A 22150-nucleotide genomic window follows, 5' to 3' on the forward strand; every position below is an offset into this window, starting at 1 on the left:
GAAGCATATATTCTCTTTAAGAATAAACTGGTCAATATCCAAACCTACCCTTTCAGCACATTTGCTACATTACACAGTATTATTTGCCTCAGGACAGAATACATTTTCAGAAGAAACATAGCAGAGTACATACCCATCAGGATTACAATAAACCCATCAAAAACAGGTTCACTTAATATACAGGATAGATTAGAAAGCCATTTAACAAATTCTCACATAATGAATGTACGCTTGATATATCAGAATCTTTTTAATAGGCATTGTCTTGTCATTTCTTCACATGTTAACATGTCTGGTTACCAAAACTTAACTCGGGTGCATGACTATTCACAGTACATGACTGTTCATTCATTCATTAAGTGTAGTTGCTACCTACTCCATGCTCAGCAGAGAACTAAGTACTCCGATAGTTCCCTGCAAGCAGTCTCCCTCTATGTAGAATTAATTATAATGCAAGCTCCTAAACTCTAGTTTCACACTGTGGACTGAAAAATATCAAGGTTCAATTAGAAGCTCAAAGTATGTAATTTTAATTCTACCCCCAAATGCCAGTGACAACCTGGGGAGGAAAAGAAAAAGTCAATCTACTGCATTATACCTCATTTTCCATCCATAAATAAAAAGGTGAATAACCATAATCTACTTCATAAGACTCCTTCTGGAAAACGATACATTTAAATGACTAAAAGTTTCCCTCAAACTATCAAATACTTAATAAGTCATTTAATAAATAATATAATAGAAATGTCCTCCTGATTTTTAGTGTGTCACAATATAATGTTTTCTTCAAGGTTAGGGTTAGGACTTAGGGTCAGAAAGTTAGAGCTGAAAATGACTTCAGAGGTCATCTTGAAAACTCTTACTACTCAAAGTCCGGTGTGTGGGTCAGCCAAATGAGCCTCACCCAGGAGCGTGTTAGAAAAGCAGAATCTCAGGCCCAACCAAATGAGAATCTGCCTGTTCACAAGCTTTCCCAGGAGATGAGTAGGCACATGAAAGTCTGAGAAACTCTAGCCCACACTACATTCAGTGGTTGGCTCTGAAAGGTCAGATGACAAACTTGAGGTCACACACAGGAGCTTGGAAGCGTCAGTAAGAAGCCAGACCTCTGGTCTCAGGTCACTGTGTTTTCCCTGTGCCTCTGTAACTTCATGAATAGAGAACGCCTGCTGTACTCACTGTAGAAGGCAAATTTCAGATCCTAAAACCCTCCATCTCGCAATAAAAAACACTGCTTGACATTTCTTAAACCTGCTCATTGTGGACCATATCTTTTTTAGAATGATTAATTCTGTAGCATCCGACAGACACACACGGACTCTTATTAACTATTATTAGATAACAATAAAGCCATCAGAAAAGTATATTAGATTTAGATTTTTGAACAGAAACAATTTTTCTCCATCATGATTTCTGAAAGTAAAAATTTAAAAAGGAATAAATTATTCCCCTTTCATTGAAAAACTGCTTTGTTTTGGGTAATAACAATCGTTCTCACTGTTTCCCCTTACGTGGCTATGTTTTGGCTTTTTTTGTTTCCACAATTCAGAAAAGAGAAAGTGCTCTGTTCTGTTGCAAGCTGTGAACACAATGGTGTTTTCTCCCTTGTGGATTTCTCTGACCTCTGTGCTATATTGACACTTGTCACTACCCCTTCTCAAAAGCCTCAGATTTTCTGTGGCATCACTTTCACCAGACGTACTGCTAATGTGGTCTTTCTTTAGAAGAAATACATTTTTCTTTGAACATCCTTTCCTGAACATATTCCCTGTGCCGTTACATCAGAGCTTATTCCTCTACCCATCGCTTCTCTGTTGCTCTCCACTGAAGAGATAACACTGGTCTCATGAGCTCAACTACCATCCTAGTTGAAAGCCACCAAATCTAGTCACAGCCTCTTGTATCTGTGCTTCTGGCCAGCATCTTCAACCATCATTTGGACTTTTATGCTCGGACACCTTACCTTTATCTCAAACATTTAAAATCTCATCTTCTCTCAAAACTTCCCTGTCTCTCAATAGCACACCCATGCTTCCACTCACCCAGGCCTGTACGTGTAAATGCTCTGTATTTATGTTTTCGAACACAATTTAGCAGCACACCTGAAAGTGCTAAAGACATGACGCCACTCATCAAATGAACAAACGTCACGGTGCAATTTACCTACAGCATAACGATGCCTCACAGTATAAAAGCAGCCATAAGTATTACGCTAGTCACTCAGTCACCCTTGTGTTATTTGTGTTTACTGCCTGCTTTGTCTAAGTACTCAAGGCAGAGGCCTTGCTACTTTCGTTGATTCTATCCTCACCTTACATTATGCCTCTAACCTTGCAGCCTGCATTTCACACAGCACAATAAACCACCAAGCACTTAGCTTGCTTTCCCATCTGATAGATGTTGCCATAACAGTAAGTATATTCAGTTGCAGAGAAAGAAAAATCGTAACTTTGAATCAAAATGTGGTGATACTCTCGCAAAGAGTCTTACGTACATCAGCTCTCATAGCACACCTGTTCAGAAATGCTTCCTCAGAGTTCCACGAGTTCTACGAGAAAACAGCCTTTGGATTTCCTGAATACAACAGGTGGCCGACGGCCAGTAAATATCCAACTTAATTTTTGTTGATTTTGCTTACTGGTGATTTACTGATCTTTCTTGTGTTATGGAACTTTGAAAGAAAAGACTCCTCTATCAGTCTGGCAATCTATACCAGCCATTGTTGTGCTCAGAATTATTGTAAATCAACTTTACTAAGGCTCTGAGGGTACTCTGACTACAACGTCTGTTCCTATGTAACCACCACAGTTACTTTGGCCAATCTTGGTGGCCAGGTTGACATGCCCATGAAGACCCTGACTCCGTAATGGAGGTCTTTCAGTTTGCCAAGGCCGCGACCTCCTGCTTGCCCGAGATGGAAACCTCAAACAAGCTGTGAGAGATCATTAGCAAGCATGAACAGGTTGTGTTACTTTGTAAACAATTGTTACTGAGCTCCAGTCCCTTAAGAACAGGACTTTGACTCATAGCTACAAAGGCCTCCATCCTTCTCAGGTGATCATTGAAGTTGACTGGTTGATTACCTCTCTGCAGGCCAGAAAACAAGATTTACTTGAAGTAACTTTCAGATAGATAATAGTGGGGAGAACATTTATGTAACTGAGTTGTAAAATCCTGTGGTAGAGTTAATTCACTCCTTGGAAATGTATGGTTTTTAAGGCCTACCTCATGGAGATAAAACACTATATCTTAACATCATTCATATTATACAATTTTTATTATGCCAAAAAATACATTCATGTGTTTGCAAATATAAACATAATTCTAATTCACACTATATGTCACATTCGAATCCAGATATGTATGATCAAATTAAAAACCTAAGTTAGCAGACTTGTATTGTTTCAAGTAATAACTGAGATACCTACTCTTTACATTTTTGCTAAAATAGCCAGATACATGCAAGGTCAGACGCTTAACCCAGCAGAGAGGTGAATAAGCATGACATTGGTTCTAATCAGTGTCCCTACATTAATGTACTTTCTTGGGTTAATCTAGTTGCTCCCAAATATGGTTCGATATTCTTCTGAAGTTTCTCATTATGTAAGGAATCTTCAACTTCACCAACACGAGTATGACGTCTACAGGAGAAGAGCTATATCTCTCTTCAGAAAATTCTTCATTGCACAAATACCAGATTTTAACATCAGCTTAATGGTCACGAATACACAATTCCCATACTACACCTCTAGTCTCTACAATTCCGAACTGAGTACATGAACCGTGTTATTGTTTAAACCGTATAAATAAAACCGACATTGCTTCGGTGAAGCTTCTGCTGTACAAATGCAGAACAGCCGGGGCTGAATAGATTCTATTAATAATGCAATATTGAGTTTGGTATTGACTTTAAGAAGTATTATCACCTCCTTGACTAACCCTTAGCTGCCAGCAGACGCTGCCTCAGGCCAGTACACACCTAATTGCTCGGTAAAAAGACCGTTTCCCTACCTCATTGAGCCGCATGATGTGATAAATTTGCCTCAGGTACTCGCTGCCACCTGGTTTGTGGCAGATATCCAGGACCATCATGTTTATTTTCTGCTCAGTCAGTTCAAGAGCAATATCTCCTTCTTCTAAGGCTGTGCTTTCCTCTATTGTCATAAATGCACTAAATACAAAGAAAGCATGTAAGTATCAGTGGTGAAGAACTGTAAAGACGGAAAATAATCAAAGAGATTGAGTGTGGAGAGTCGATGTAAATCTCGGATTCAAAGCACCTATAAAGACTTTGCTCAAATAGGTAAGCCTTCCCAAAAGGCTGCAGCTCACATAAACAGCGTCTTAGAACTGAGCACCTGAAAGCATTTTTAAAAATTGAATCGTTTCTTTTAAAACATTTCTTTATTGCATTTATACTCCTATCTATAAAACATTTCCCCATTACCACAACTGTTGAAATTGCTATAATCATGGGATGAAAACAAAACATTTCTTTTTAAAAACATGTAAGAAATAATCTGTATTTTCTCTTTGAGGATAAAGAGTATCTTTGATGCCAGAAATAGCTTTGGTATTCTGTCTTTTGCAGATTCCTCTTTACACCTGTCTCAGAACACATTAAAGACTAATTAAAGTGTCAAAAGGGGGAGCCTATTATGCTAAATATAGGCTGGGTGCTTCCTGCAGGAGTGCTGACCACTGGGTATTTTAAATTGGCCTTTTGACACTTGTTGCCTTCTAAAAATACATGCCCCCCTCCTGTTCCTTCTAGGTGACAGATAACTTAGCAAAAGTCACTACCCTGCTTATCCTTCCCGGAAAAGGGTCTATTATAACCACACCAGGAATGTGCAAGTTATATGTGGGAAAGGTTTCTTTTATAAGAACTCATATGCTTATTATTGATTTTAAACATTATTACATAGTAATAATGGATGACATAATTTTTAAAAAATTCTCAAGCTGTACCAGTGTAAAATTAATCACGATATTCAACTTACATCATATATATTCCATACTAATTTTCTTTTTACAAGTGCTATTAGGATCACGCTAGTCTTTGCAGTCTGTGTATTCTTAAGAAAACGCATGCGTTTCCACTGTTTCCCAGACTAAATGAAATTTACTGTGGTGTAATCAGCTATATACTGCAGTTCATTACTGAGATTTTGCCATGATTATAAAATTCATTCTGCTAAGAGTCAGTGCCGCTGACCTGAAGACTGAACCAAATGATACCCAGCTGCTGGACATTAACTGTTATATTGCTTCCACATGTAGCTTCAAAGCATCCTTCTCTAAAAAAAACCAAAAAAAGAACTTTATTATCATATAAGCCTTGCTAAAAAATAAAGCAAATCCTACTCTTAAAGATATTTATTAGCTAGAGTAAATCTTTAAACAAACAAAAAAGACCTTTTTGCAATAAAAAAAAGTTTGTAAATATCTTTTTGAAGCTGCATGCAGGCTGCAAGCGAAATTTCTTGTCAGGTTTTGTAGAGGCTGACATGGAAAAAGTTGAGGCCCTCTGACAAAAGAGTGTCTCAGTGTCAGCCCCTGAATTGTATCCTTTCCTGTCCATCACTGTGCAGGTGAAGCAAATGATTGGATTCAGTCAATGCTATGATTAATGAGTTCCTCTCTGGATTTGGGACTGCCTATCAATCATGTCATTAGGGAGAATGTGCCCTGAAAGAGGCAGACCTTAGCCAAGGAATAACTGCATTAATCTTAATCTGTATATGCACCCAGCCAGCCAAGTCAGGGTCACCATGATGAAAAACAATAATCTTCAACTCGACAAATTACTTTGCAAAGACAGACGTTTCTTTACTTTTTGGCCTGTGTGTTCTCCAGAATCTAAGTTGACTGTTTACAGCTTGAGTGTTCCTACAAAGTGAAGGTTATTTTAATGGATAGTGATGTTTTCAGGCGGCGTGCAAGACAAGCAATGCTTACAGCTGCCACCTTTCCACTGCAGTTATTTTCAGAGTTTCCATAAAATCAAAATTAAATCTGGGTGCAAGTGAAAGAAATCTAGCTAAATGATATTGTGTAGTTACAAGATAATCTTCATGAGGAATTAAGATTTCATTTATTTTAACAGAAGAACTATTTTAAGTGCTTACATTCTCATACTTGAAAAAAAAATTATGGTAGAGCAAAGGCAACCCTCCACCTGTATACAGACATCATGGTTTAAAATACATTTTCCTCATGGTATAGATCTATGAACTAAATGATCATCAATCTGTGAGAAATGCGTAGAGACGGAAGTTCATGTGTATATCAGATAATCAACTTGAAATCAAACTTGAGATGAAACATTCCTATAGCACCCAAATCCATAAGAGATTCCCTAAAGTGAGTTAAGAAGTCAAATTTAACTCTTTGTCAAATAAATGAAATAACTTTAAATCTGGATTTTTGTACACTGATATTATTTGAGAAATTGAGAAAGACATAGGTAGCACTGTGCTAATTACAAATTACATAATATGTATTCAGAAGCTTTGAGGGCTATTAAAACGTTTTTAAAAATCAATAATTCTTTATTTTGGATGCATGTTACAACAGATAGCTAATCAGCCAAATATTAGCTAGACAATTTCCTACTAAAGGAGATAACCAGATGTGTTAGTGCTGTTTATAAGAAACTTAGATGAAAATTAACTTTTAAGGAAAAATTTTTCTCATGGATTCCTGTAGCCCCAGGTATATTACAGACATTACTTTAAACTGATCTTATTGATAGAGGGGGTCCTAATTCAGCAGTATCATAAATTTAACTTTATAATCAGATCCACTATTTTTACTCTGCTTTTTTTTCTCCCTTTTACACCCACTGCTACGGATAATGACGTGGCCTTAATCTTTTAGTCTTTGAATTAAAGCCTGTAAATTGGTATCAAATGCAAATGTAAAGATTAAGGTCACTGTCAACGTTACTAAGCATTTTCCTGACTGCTATTATTCCTATACACAGGATGCTCACAAGTAAATTTCTAGGAGTCGTATGACAAGAACAGGAAAATCATGATTACTTACATTTCTTACATTACTTACGTGACTACTTATATTAATGTGGATTAATATAAAGTCTTACAGATTAATATAAACCAGTGAAGAGTATTTGTTATCACACTACTAACCAGTGAGTGCAACATATTTTAATGGTTTATAAATAACAAATGCTCACTAGTTCTAAGCTCGATGTTAAGAACTTTACAAACGTTATTTAATTTTTCAAAACAACTCTACCAGCTTAGTATCATCACTAAAAATGAGGTTTTGAGAGATTCTGTAACTTGCACAAGATGGCCCACTTACAAGGGATTTGTATTTGTCCATCTGATTCCAGAGCCTGTGCTCTTTATCACTACCACGTACTAAAAGTAACAACTTTTAGTTGTTTCAGGCAGAAAGTTATAATAGTATCTTCTAGCAATATGAATATATTTTCAAAGAATGGGGGACCGTGTGTGTGAGAGTGTAGAAAAAGGAGGGGCTGGCTTAGTGAACTGTAGACCACATGAACCGTACCTCCCTTATCAATATCATGCAATTCTATACTGAAGACTACTTTTAAGTAGGACTCTATGTACATATTTAAATTCATCAGGGACCCTTAAAAATCTTCGCAATACCACAAATCACTTAGCTCTTGGTGACAAACCTATGAGAAGGCTGACATTTTCATACAGAAACAGCTGGGTGTGTTTATAGCTTGAGTGTGATATGCCCCAGTTGCCTTCTGGGATTCTTACATTACCAGATGAAAAATGTGTACCTTTTTGACAATCAGGTACACAGAAAGCAATAAAGAGCCTTTTATATCCATTAATTCCTTCTTAATTTAATCTCCATGGCCAATCCATTTACAAAACGCTCCAGGCTATCCACTAGATACCTATTTGCACACTGAAAAGGAGTGAAACCAAATTCTCCTGGGTTTAACTACCACCCTTTTAATCAGAAACCTTAAGATGGTGACTAAACAAGTATAATGTTCCAGTGTATCAATGGGGTTCAAATTCTAATAAGACAAGGAACATTAACAATCCAGTTTTTAATGGAATATTTATCTTTTTCTCTATTCATCAAAGTTCCCATGACGCTAGCAAAATGACCATTGCTGCCTATCCAACAATATTTGGTTGTGGTGGTTGTTTATTGGTGATTTTGCTTTTGTGAATGTATTTGATGAAATTCAGTGAAAGAAAAACATCACTTTACCATTCGGTGCTCAGTTTCCTTGCTTTCAACAATTGGCATTCAATCCAGTTGGGTTTTTGCTGCTCAATGCTCCGTATGACCTTTTGGGTCATTTGATTAGGGCTACTTGTCTGCTCTCCCATGATGCTTTCCAAACACACACAGATTAAACTGAGTTTCTCTTTACTCCATCTGTCAAGGGAGGCACCTGTTAAAAGTTCCACAGTGTTTCCATCCTCAAATATCCGACATATAATTACAATCAAGTTCCAGACAAGCAGGCCAGCTTTCTTTAATTCAACAAAGTTTTTTGACATTTTTCTCTCAGCCAGAAAAAAGAAGTATTTAACTGGGGGAGGCAAACATGCAATCACCGTAGGTAACTTGCTGATTACAATAGATACTGCCTGAGCGGCAAGCCTTGTGAAGCCTGGGGAAGAAAAGAAAGAAAAGGTATGATTAATATTAGCATTTGTGTTCCATCACTGTGTTGCTTTGAGTGTTGTGTGGGGATGTCTAATTTTTGCGGAGAAAATTGTTGAGAAGAGCAAGTTCCTGACATATTCCGACAGGACTCTACTGGGGTCCTCTGTAGTACTGCCAAAAATTCCCCAAATCCCAAACTTAATTTTTCCTCCCACAAATGAAAATTAGAAAATTCAGAATTATTACTTATATTTTTATCTACTAAGACCTCAGGTTTAAAGGGCCCAATGTCCTCCTAATTAGTAAATGCAAAGGTACTCCTGCCGGACCTCTCTGTGGCCTTTGGCACTTCCTTAAGCCTTTCTCCTCTTCCCCTGGAATCCATGCCAGAATCATTCCAGCTCTTGTTGGGACTGGCTCCTCTTCTTTTAGTTCTTAGCCCAAATGTCACCTCCTCTGAGAGCCTCCCCCCACCATCCCATGTAAAGCAGTCCCTTCATGCCCTTCTCAGGCCTGCCCCCAGTCCCTCCCTATTGTTAGACCCCATTTTATTGTCTTTATTATAGCACTTAGCATCAGTTAATAATAATCTCCTGGGCTTCCCTGGTGGCGCAGGGGTTGAGAGTCCGCCTGCTGATGCGGGGGACGCGGGTTTGTGCCCCGGTCCGGGAAGATCCCACATGCCGTGGAGCGGCAGGGCCCGTGAGCCATGGCCGCTGAGCCTGCGCGTCCGGAGCCTGTGCTCCGCGACGGGAGAGGCCACAGCAGTGAGAGGCCCGCGTAACGCAAAAAAAAAAAAAAAAAAGAAAGAAAAAAAAATTATAATTTTTATTTCTTCATTATCTGTCTCCATCCACTAGAATATAAGCTCCAGGAAGGCATTCCTGTAGCCCAAGCACTTAGGACCTCATCTATAACAGTTGTTCAGTAAGTATTTGTTGAATAAATGAGTCAACAAACTGGTTCATGTTTACCTCTATTATTCTGCTTCTTTGTGTCCCACGCTAGTTCCACTTCTACTAACACCTCTTAAATGTATTTGCTAAGTCCTTGGCCTGTTGACTGTAGATTCTACTCTCCCTTACTTGGTATTATTTCTCTGAAGGATTTACTGATCTTCCCTCTCTAGATCAGGGTTTCTCAACTTTGGCACTATTGACATTTGGGGCTGGAGAATTCTTTATTGTAAGGAGCCGACCTGTGCATTGTAGGATGTTTTAGTGGCATCTCTGTCCTACACTCACTAGATGCCAGTGGCATCCTCATCAATTGCGACAAACAAAAATGTCTCTAAAGCATTGCCAAATGTCCCCATCTTCCTAGTTGAGAACCACTCTTCTAGATGATTCTAGAATCTTCAGTCTTGGCCTTTCTCCAGGGTAACAGTCCTACGACTTCAGCTCCCCGATAGGCATTCCACTTCTCTGTCCTAGTCATCATTAACTCAAACCATAGCTAAAACCAAATTCATTGTTTTCCTCCCAAACTACCTTGGCCCTCCTGACCCTCCCTCCCACCCTCTCTTCCTTCCTTCTCTTCTTCTGTCCTTCCTTCCTTTTCAATCTTGTAAACATTCCTGTTGATCCTTCATCCCACACCGGGGACTGCACTGATGTATCTTCCTACTCCCTCATCTGACACCCAATTTTGCCTCACTGTGACCATGGCTACTACCTATTCAAGCCCTCCCTCACAAGTGGTATCTGGACTATTGTAGGACTCTCATCTCCCTGCTCCAGACCATGCCCAGCTGTAAAGCCAGATTACCTAATTTCTCTGCTACAATTCTTTTAGCTTTTAACAGTTTTCCACTGTTACGAAATCAGTCTGCAGAGCGTTGCTGACAAAACACTCCACAGTCCAGTCTCAGCCAGTTTCTATGAACCTTTATTTTATCCTCTTTGCTTTTAGCCTTCTGAATATCTCATTATTCTCACATAGGATGCCCTTCCTCTTCATGGGTCACTCATAATCTTCAATTCTTGGTTCAAAGTCCTTGCCTCCTATGAATTTGTTTGAACATATTATCCATATGACTATGTTGGTAATCAGGTCCATAATGTGCCATGTTGCACTCTCTTTTGTATTATCATCTATTACTGTTTATGTTATATTCTTATTTTTTTAACAGCTTTATTGGAGTATAATTGCTTTACAATGGTATGTTAGTTTCTGCTTTATCACAAAGTGAATCAGCTATACATATACATATATCCCCATATCTCCTCCCTCTTGCCTCTCCCTCCCACCGTCCCTATTCCACCCTCTAGGTGGTCACAAAACACCGAGCTGATCTCTCTGTACTATGTGGCTGCTTCCCACTAGCTATCTATTTTACATTTGGTAGTATACATAAGCCCATGCCACTCTCTCACTTAGTCCCAGTTTACCCTTCCCCCTCCCCGTGTCCTCATATTCATGAGTTGTCTTTACAAGGAGACTAAAAGCTCCTCAAGAGCATGGAAGAAAATCTCCTCACTCCTTGAGTATCCCACAAAGCCAGATACAAGTGTTTTAATCCACTATGTACATAATTGAATTTGAACACTGGAACGGAGCGAGAAGTCTAAAGAGGATAGCTTTAAGTTCTTCAGAAAAACATTTTTTACTGTTCTTACTGAACAAAAATAATTTAACACTGTGAAAGATTTTTCAAGATATTTGTGACATTTAAAGAGGTCACTCTGCTCTATAAAAGTACAATCCTCTTGGAAAACATAGGTCTAGTCTAGTGACTCCTCAGAAATTCATGATAACTTAAGAATCATTTTCAAAATTAACTGGATCAGTCTCTATACATTTGTAAAAATTGGGTCCAAAATATATTTGAATGATCTCATAAGACTTTTGTATTAAATAAAATAATAAATATGAAAGCACCTAGTTCAATACTTGGTAAAAAATAGTTGCTCAGTAAATGTTTTCTTTTTATTCAAATAAATGTTTAGATGAGGCTTAAAATATAGATAAAGCAAATTAAGAAACCACTCTTCTCAGTGTTCTTAAAGTATCTTAAATGTTTTATTGTTTTTATGTGTTTGTGTCTCATATTCCCTAATCTGTTGTCAGGTATTTGACTTAAAAGATTATATCTTATATTCTGTTTATCCTAAAGAGGGCTTAACTGAACATAGTGAGTAAACATTTGACAATAATATAAACAGATACCAGGTGAAGATTAGCAATTCTCTTCACAACTGTACTTCTACCGATATTTATAAAATCTGAGAATTGCAGGTACTGAAATCCCTAACTACTTTATTAAAGCTTAAGGCAAATTCCAATCAGAGCCTTTAGGCTGATAACAAATCCATTTTACTAATCACAGGGTCTCTGAGTCTATGGTGATGTTAACAACATACCAGGGAAGGATCTTTTAAAAATGCCACACACTCATTTTTCTGTCTTTATTTAAATAAGTTGACTTCTAACTCACATATATATAATATATTGTAAGAGCCATCCCAATTTCAGAGCTGATAAAGTGTGAAAAAATGTATGTCTCAGAATGAATGCAATGTGAGAGGTATATTTATATATTTATCATTTCTTCTTTCCTATGCATGGACTACTGATTGTAATAATATATTTGGGTGATTATAAAACATACAGAAAGGAAATTTACAATGAAATAGGTAAAGACAAATAATGTATTAAAATTAACTTTAAAAATGTTTTTTATTAGTGGTATAAAATGTCAATAATACATTATTGAGTGAGGATAATGTGATTTAATATGCTTTATTATTTTAAAAATCTGGACTTCAACAGTTCATGATACATTGATTCAAATGTCAGGTTATAAATTTAGTTTGTTTCAATACTTGATTTTAATGGATGTCATAGGTGAAAAAGCCATGACATGGACTATATACGTAGACCCACATGGAACTTGTGAAATCATGGCACTCGTTTTTCAATCTCAACCACCAAATAGGCAAAGGTTGTTGTTGAAATTTGAATAATAAATATTCATCATCATTATGTTAATCAGTTGTTCTTGCAAATAAATTGAAATATATTTCATTTTCGTATTTTTAAGAAGTGTTCAAAAATAACCAAAACTCTTATTTGGAATATTTGAACCATGTTAAAAAATTCTAAGTTCTTAAGTGTGCAGCTATGCCATTTTTATGGGTGATACTGGTTTTTATAAAACAAATATTTCTGGTTTTTATAAAATAAAATATCTCAAGAACTTCTGATAACACTCTGTGTATTTCTGCCATCAGTTTCTTTCTCAACAATCCACATGTGAATGGTGCCATGAATACATTTTCCTTGTGGTGTTACCTCTGTTTCCTCTCCAGAATCCATTGTTTTAGTTAAAACAATTACTCCAGAGTTTCCCCATAAAGTATTCTTTTTATTTAAAAAGTTATTTACTGGTAAGAAAATATATTTTCTGGTATATCTTTCCTTTAATTGTTGTCGAAGAAACAAAACAACTAGTTGTGTATTTGCTCTTAGGGAGCAAATTCTTTGTGTATTTGCTTCGGGAGCAAATACCTAAGCTGAGCTATATCAGAAACATCTGAACGTCCATTCAGTTCTCTGGTAAATCTCTTACACTGTATAATTTATTGTACTATTTATTTCTTCAAATCTTCAGTGTTTTCTATGTATTTGCTGACAAAAAATAAAGAAATACATTTTAGTTTGTCACCATAGTGTTTTCCATGTTCCGTTATTTTCACTGTGTCAGGAAGGACAATTTTTTCTTTAAGCTAGTGACTATTTGTCTTTTATTAAGTTAGAATCCTCAAAAAAATAAAAAGGCCTCTAAACACTTCATTATTTAGATGAATTGTGCGAAGTACGGAATTAAATATCAATTGACTTAAAACATTGCTGAAAATGATTACTGAGGTTTATCTTCATGTTTTGGATGCTTAGTCTTGAAATCTCTGGCTAATCAAGATGACTTCAAACTAGCTCTAGCTAGATATCCCTAACTATCTCAAGGCACAATACTCATTTAGGAGGGATTCGTGTTTAACAACAATGTATGGGAAGCCATGGTTCAAATGGTTTTCACACACATTTCCCATTTTTATTTTTTTATTTTATTTTATTTTTGGCCAAATCTGATCAGACTATCAATGTTCTACCTTATAATATGGCTGAGAAACAGCTCATGTTAGAAATATTCCCAAGTGTGAGCTTTTTTACTTTTTCATTGTTTGCTCTCCCTTGGATTCCCAGTAATAGTTTTAAACCACGGTTGATTTGTTGATTTACAGTAATATGTTAAAGCCACTTGTGTGTTTTGTGAGGATTAATTTTGTTAAAACTAAATTCTGAAATACAAAGGACAACCTTAATTGATTGCCGAACGCTGAAAGCTAATGAAGGAGTAAGGTTACCCTGTTCATGCCCTTCCCAACAATACTGTCCCCAGCACATGACTGGCTCACTCACAGACCAAGGGAGAGTTCCAGTGACACCCCATACGAAATTTCAGTAGTTTTACTTTCTTTCTTCTCAACTCCTGTACAACCCCTGAGGTGTTTGCACCCATTTGTAAACATTTATACTAGTCTTCAAGCACCAAGAGGGGATATCTTATTTACAGTTTATTCCTGGACCAACCCCAGTACCTGGTATTTAGTAGTAACTGACTTAGTAGGTATCTACTGAATGAATAAGTGACTTAGTGTCTGACATGTACATATTATCTATCTTATACACTGTAGTGAAAATAAAGGTTGAGCACTGTCAGTTTAAAAGAGGATAGGAATGAAGAACAATGGTATTCTCCTATTGTCACATCCACCTGGAATGCACAAAATGCTTTATAAGGTCACTTTCCTCCACCACTTTCTTTTATATATTTATGTGATCTGGCACTCCTTCATGGCTGTCTAAGTGTTGCACTTCTACTCTTAGTGATAATTTTATGAAAAAATATTATTTAGTAAGGAAAACCACAAGAACTAGTATCTACAAAGTAAGCATTTTTTGGAACCAGAGGCTCTTTGAAACGTTATGGAAGAGTTCCAAAATGCTTGTAGGAAAAAAAAAAAAAAAATTGTTCATGAACAGACCAACTTGAAAGCCGCAAGCAAAACAGTGCTACTCATATGACATGATACATAAACTATAGATCATGCTTCCTGTATTGCTCAAAATCTATGAAATATCTCAAAGCTAGAAAGGAGAGGTGGCAACAACTCAGGTGAGGAAGAACTTAAGTAATGAAAATCTGACATTTTCCAATTTCAATTAAATGGCTTTACTAGATTCAAAGGCAGTTTAATAGGGCTTGGACAGAATTAAAGCATTACTATGAAAGGTCACTGATGGATAATTGATTTGAGTCTGTATATAAGGTTGCTGGATAAGAGCCACATTATTTAGGATCTCCATGGAGAAGAATGAAAGAAAGCCTACTTTCCTCAATTGACTTTAGCAGGTTCAGCTGGAATATTTTACTGTTGAAAGTTTCCTTACAGTTAGTGAAAAAAAATTCATCTTTAAAGATGAAAATAAAAGGGAAAAGTTTTATTTTAAAAATCCTAAAGAAGATTCATGAATACAAACAGATAAGATACATTCAAAGGAATCTTGTGAAATTCTTGAAAAGTAGAAACATCTAGGTAGGAAGAAACCATTTAAGAAGAAAGTACTTGATTAATAAAATAAATGAATAATACAGGTAACTGATAATCCTTAAATACACTTGATAGATGCATTGCCCTGAAGAGGAACAATGCACTGAATCCAGAACCATAGATATTGGGGGGAAAATACCCTGTCAGAAAAATATGTGTAGCTACTAAATGGGGTGCTATTTTTGACCTAAAAGCTACATATGTAGGTGTATTAACAAGAGGAAAGAAAGTAATAATTGGTAGTTGTGGAGGAAACCTTCAAAAAAAGAATAATTAAACTGAATATCAAAGCAATCTTCCTGAGAGGATGAATTTTAGATTACTCAATAGATTTAAGGGAAATTAGTCAAACTCATGTGACTAATCTGTGAATACTAACATGAACACAAAATATCACAAAAAATTTTGAACTGGTAGTTAAATAAAGAAGATAACCATTTGAGTCATTTTCATTTCTAGGTTTTTTTTTTTTTTTTTGATCATATAGCTCACAGTAACAAAAATTAGAAATCCAAAATATACATGGTGGAAAGGAGACTAATACAGTTTACACATTTTATAATTTTTAGAATTTTACTTGTTCTCATAATCTAGAAAATGTGCTTCTTCAGGGATGTGTTCTTAAAGAAAAACAAATGTACCTTTTCTTGATTCTTTCCTTTTGGTTTCTTTTGGAGTATAATTCCATTCTCTTGGAATGCTCTCACGCAGACATTCAAGAACACTGTGCTTGTTTAGGCTTGTCTCACAGTTTCTCCAAGAGCTCAGCACAGATATTATCTGCAGCACAATGTCCTTGACGGCGTCAGTCAGTGCCAGTCTCAGGCATCGGATGACCTCTACCTCAGACTCCATGCACGTTGAGACTTTAAAATCAGACAGCATATTACAGTTAGCAGAATCTGGAAATATTCTGTGCCCTGTTCAGCTGGGAATTCAGCTTCTCAATAATCTAGTTTAAAGCTAGAGGAAAAGAACGCTGCTTTTAGCCTAGAAATCATGTAATTGATAAACAGTCCATAGACATTTGAAAAAAATAAGTTACTGCTTGGTAATAAAGGGAATGGTAGTTAAAATAACAGTGAATACCAGCATTTGCTGGTACTTTGGGGACTCTACTGGTGGATATATAAATTGTATGACCTTCTTAGATGACAGCTTGACAATAATAGTAAAAGCTTTAACACTTTACTTACCTTTTAACACATTTATTCCTTCTCTGGAACTTTATCCTAAGAAATTAATTATGATTATATAAATAATATACAGAAAAATTGGGAAATAATACAAATGTCCAATAACTGGGGATTTGTTTAATTAGCTTACGTATATCCATCTTCACAGTAAAGCCATTTATTGATTAGTTAAAAAAAAAAAAGCAGGTTAACAATGAGATATCACCTCACACCCGTCAGAATGGCCATCATCAACAAATCTAGAAACAATAAATGCTGGAGAAGGTGTGGAGAAAAGGGACCCCTCCTGCACTGTTGATGGGAATATAAATTGATACAGCCACTATGGAGAACAGTATGGAGGTTCCTTAAAAAACTAAAAATAGAACTACCACACAACTCAGCAATCCTACTACTGGGCATATACTCTGAGAAAACCATAATTCAAAAATACACATGTACCCCAATGTTCATTGCAGCACCACTTACAATAGCCAGGATATGGAAGCAACCTAAATGTCCATTAACGAATGGATAAAGAAGATGTGACACATATATACGATGGAATATTACTCAGCCATAAAAAGGAACAAAATTGAGTTATTTGTAATGAGGTGGATGGACCTAGAGTCTGTCATACAGAGTGAACTAAGTCAGAAAGAGAAAATCAAATACCATATGCTAACACACATATATGGAATCTAAAAAAAAAGGTACCGATGAACCTAGTGGCAGGGCAGGAATAAAGATGCACACATAGAGAATGGACTTGAGGACACAGGAGGGGGAAGGGGAAGCTGGGACGAAATAAGAGAGTAGCACTGACATATATACACTACCAAATGTAAAATGGATGGCTAGTGGGAAGCTGTTGCATAACACAGGGAGATCAGCTCGGTGCTTTGTGACAACATAGAGGGGTGGGATAGGGAGAGTGGGAGGGCAGCTCAAGAGGGAGGGGATATGGCAATATATGTGTATTTATAGCTGATTCACTTTGTTGTACAGCAGAAACTAACACAACATTGTAATGCAATTATACTCCAAAAAAGATATTAAAAAACAAAAAAAGTGGGATGAATCTAAAGTAAAAACATTAAAATAAAAAGCTCACCCTTAAAAAAAAAGAGCAGGTTAGAAAAGAGTATGAGATACCGGTCCGGGAGGATCCCACATGCTGCGGAGTGGCTGGGCCCGTGAGCCGTGGCTGCTGAGCCTGTGCGTCCGGAGCCTGTGCTCCACAACGGGAGAGGCCACGACAGTGAGAGGCCCGCGTACCGCAAAAAACAAAAACAAAAACATATCTACATACATGTAAAAAAGAATTAAAAGATGTACTCTAAAAGGTTAATAGTGATTATCAATGACTAATGAGATTTCAGGTGATTGTCCTCTTCCTTTCCTTCTTCTTCTTTTACTTTTTCTCCCTCCCTCCCTCCTTTCTTTCTCCCCTTCTGCAATGATTATGTATTACTTGTGTGATAAATGCAATAAAAGTTTTTGTTTGTGTTTTTAAAATGACTGGGAAGTCCAGGGACCATCACTTGAATCAACAGAGAAGAGCACCTATATGATTTTTTTTGCCCTCAAATTTCAAGGTGATATTTCTCAAATGACAACCCATTGTTAAAACCACCATAGTGCTGAAACTAAGAGCTAGTTTTTTGAAAATATAAACAAAATTGACAAACCTTTAGCCAGACTCATCAAGAAAAAAAGAGAGAGGGTCCAAATCAATAAAATCAGAAATGAAAAAGAAGTTATGTCTGACACCACAGAAATACAAAAGATCATAAGAGACTACAACTATATGCCAATAAAATGGACAACCTAGAAGAAATGAACAAATTACTACATACATACAATATCCCAAGACTGAACCAGGAAGAAATAGAAAATATGAACAGACCAATTACCAGTAATGATATTGAATCAGTAATTTAAAAAAACTCCCAACAAACAAAAGTCCAGGAACAGATGGCTTCACAGGTGAATTCTACCAGATATTTATCCTTCTCAAACTATTCCAAAAAATTCTAGAGGAGGGAAAACTTCCAAACTCATTCTACAAGGCCAGCATCACCATGATACCAAAACTAGACAAAGATATCACAAAAAAAGAAAATTACAGGCCAAAATCACTGATGGACATAGATGCAAAAACCCTGAACAAAATGTTAGCAAACTGAATCCAACAATACATTAAAAGGATCATATACCATATCAAGTGGGATTTATCCCAGGGATGCAAGAATTTTTCAGTATCTGCAAATCAATCAATGTGATATACCACATTAATAAATCAAAGAATAAAAACCATATGATCATCTTAAAAGATGCAGAAAAAGCTTTTGATAAAATTCAACATCCATTTATGATAAAAACTCTCCAGAAAGCAGGCATAGAGGGAACATACCTCAACATAATAAAAACCATGTATGACAAACCTACAGCTAACATCATACTCAACGATTAAAAGCTGAAAGCACTTTCTCTAAGATCAGGAACAAGACAAGGATGCCCAAAGAGGTACAAACTACTATGTATAAGATAAATAAGGTACAAGGATATATTGTACAACACAGGGAAGATAGCCAATATTTTATAATAACCATAAATGGAATATAACCTTTAAAAACTGTGAATCACTATGTTGTACACCTGAACCTTGTATAATATTGTACATCAACTATACCTCAATTAAAAAAAAAAACATCATGGTGAAGAGGATCTTGGTGATATCAAATGTTGAGAGTTTTATTTTTTAGCATGACATAATCATCAGTTAGGTAAACCTGTTGCTCTTTATATGAATGGTGGACGGTGTAGCTGTCTGTCTTTTTAATGATGTTGCAAGACTTTAATTCATTGAAGGACATAAAGAAGCCTTCTTCCTGTATCAGTAATTAACATTCATTTGGGTTGAACTCTTTGGAGTCATGGATTAAATGCATCTCAGATATCTAAAAATTCTAGAAAGCCAGGAATTCCTCTATTTCCTTTTGTTAAAAGGGTATGTTTATTCCTTTTAAAATAAAATCAAGGAATTAAAAATGATAAAATAATAGACTTATCTCAAAGAATTATTTTAAAATTACATGAATTAATTTGTGTAAAGTAACTACCATATAGTAGGCACTTATGTAAGTATGTGCTATTATTATTATTACCTAAGATAAGAGTTTTCTGGAAAAATTACAATTGTACAGTGTTGCGGTTCCCAGTGTTCTCTTGATGCAGGATTCTGAAACATCTTGAGCACTAGATACTACTATAGGGAAGATTAATCAATACCCACAGATGCCTATGGTCGAGATAAGAAAGAAGAAATGGAGAACAGAGAAAAGAAAGTGGCAGGGTATTCTGGTTTCTGGCTCTGCATACAATGAGCTTGGATGTATCTACTTTATTCTAACAGCAAGTAAAAAACTGAACAGATAAAAAAAACCAACGACTCTTCCTGGATCTGTAAAAGAGGTGAGGACACAAGGCAAACCACAGGCCCCCAGACTGGAAAGACAGACAGGCAAATACAGCAAGGCATAGCTTACTGGAGTAGAGACTCACAAGCAGAAACTATCCTGGGAACCAGAACCAATGCAGGAAAATCTCCACTGTAACTGATCAATTGCTGGAGGCTCAGTGTAGACAAGTCTGAGAGTTAAAACTCTAGGGAGACCCTCTCATGGGGGAGCTGTTACACTCTGTGAGTTTTACCTCCAGGAACTTGACTAGGTTTCCACAGTAGATATCAGAGAAAAATCCTCTAGTGCTTCTAGCAAGAGGAGGGAAAAAGAAACATCTGGAAATATGCCAGCACACCCTGTTTTTCTTAAGGCCTGCCCTTAGGAGAAACTACTAAAACAGAGCCTAACTCACTAGGCATATTCTCAGAGCCTAACTGTCCTAGGACAGGAGAAATACTCAGCTCCAGCCCACTCTAACCATACTCTCAGACCTAAGGAAGGGGTAAGAAAAAAACTGAAATGCTTGTTAAGTACACCACAGAGGCATAGGCTCACTAAAAGACTGAGATCTAAACATAGACCTATAAAATGCTTCCCCTCCTTTACACCTCTCCACCACTTAGTAAAGGCCTATTTACAGCAGTTCTTTTTACTCAGAACATCATGTCCAGCTTTCAAGAAAAAAATTACAAGACAAACTAAAAGTCAACACATACAATTTGAAAAAACAGAGCGAGCATCAGAAACAGACATGGCAAAGATATTAGAATTGTCAGACTGGGAGTTTTAAACAGCTGTGATTAATATGTAAAGGACTCTAATGAATAAAGTAGATAGCATGCAAGAACAAATGGGCAATGTAAGTAGAGATATGGATACTGAGAAAGAAACAGAAAGAAACACTAGCAATCAAAAACACTGTAACAAATGAAGAATGCCTTTTCTGGGCTTATTAGTAGAAGGGGAATGGCTGAGGAAAGAATCTCTGAGCTTGAGGATGTCTCAGTAGGAACTTCTAAAACTGAAAAGCAAAGAGAACAAAGACTGAAAAAAAACAACCCCCACAACCAGAAGAGAATATCCAAGGAGTATGGGACAACTATAAAGATGTAACGTACTTGTAAAGGGAATACAAGGAGAAGACAGAAGGGACAGAAGAATATTGAAACAATAATAACTGAGCATTTTCCCTAAATTAATGTCAAACACCGAACTACAGATCCAGGAAGTTCAGAGAACACCAAGCAGAATAAATGCTAAAAAACAAACAAACAAAGAATGAACAACAACAACCAAAAAAAACTATACCTAGGCATATCATTTTCAAATTACAGAAAATCAAAGATAAAGTCCTGAAAGAAGCCAGAACATAGAAACACCTTACCTATAGAGGAAGAAAGATAAGAATTACATTTAACTTCTTAGAAACCATACAAGCAAGAAGACAGTAGAATGAAATATTTAAAGTGTTGAGAGAAAAAAAAAAAAAAATCAACCTAGAATTCTGCACCCTGCAAGACTATCCTTCAAAAGTGAAGGAGAAATAATGACTTACTCAAGACAAACAAAAACTGAAGAAATTTGTTGCTGGTCAACCTGACTTGCAAGAAATTTTAAAAGAAATTCTTTAGGTAGCAGGAAAACAATATAGGTCAGAAACTGAAATCTACATAAAGTAAGGAAGAACATTGAAGAGGAATAAGTGAAGGTAAAATAAAACCTTTTATTTTTCTTATTCATAACTAATCTAACAGAAAACAGTTTGTTTAAAATAATAATACCAGCAATGTGTTTAATTATGTGTGCTTATGTATATAGCATTCTTATATATGCTTATGTATAGTGAAATGAATGACAGAAATGATACATGGATGGGAGGGAGAAATTAGGATTATTTCGTTAGTATAATGTACTCACACAATCTGTGAAATGGTATAGTGTTATCTGAAAGTGGACTTAGTTGCAAACTCTGTCTTTCTATATATACTGCAAACTCTAGGGCAACCGTTAAAAAAGTTAAAAAAGAAGTATAACTGATATGCTAAAAAAAAGTGAGAAAATAGAATCATATAAAATGTTCAGTTAAAACCAACAAAGGCAGAACAAAATAGTGAAAGATAAAAATAAGAACAAGGGCAACAAATAGAAAACAGTAACAAATATGGTAGATATTAATCCAACTATATGAATAATCACTTTGAACGTCAATGGTCTAAAAGCACCAATTAAAAGACAGAGATTGATCAGTGGG

The 22150-nt window shown here is 36.2% G+C and overlaps 1 protein-coding gene across 1 annotated transcript in view; it reads right to left on the bottom strand.

Moving 5' to 3' along the window:
• The window catches only part of KIAA0825 (KIAA0825 ortholog), a 214442-nt gene that overhangs the window by 11903 nt on the left and 180389 nt on the right, over positions 1-22150 (bottom strand). The window contains exons 16-18 of the mRNA XM_060143272.1: positions 15899-16123; positions 8239-8647; positions 4012-4171 (exon numbers count right to left, since the gene is read on the bottom strand). Of these exons, the coding sequence (XP_059999255.1) occupies positions 4012-4171; positions 8239-8647; positions 15899-16123 (794 nt within the window). The remainder of the gene's footprint in view (positions 1-4011; positions 4172-8238; positions 8648-15898; positions 16124-22150) is intronic.

Source organism: Lagenorhynchus albirostris, chromosome 3 (genome assembly GCF_949774975.1).
Source record: "Lagenorhynchus albirostris chromosome 3, mLagAlb1.1, whole genome shotgun sequence".
In the NCBI taxonomy this organism is placed as follows: Eukaryota; Metazoa; Chordata; class Mammalia; order Artiodactyla; family Delphinidae; genus Lagenorhynchus; species Lagenorhynchus albirostris.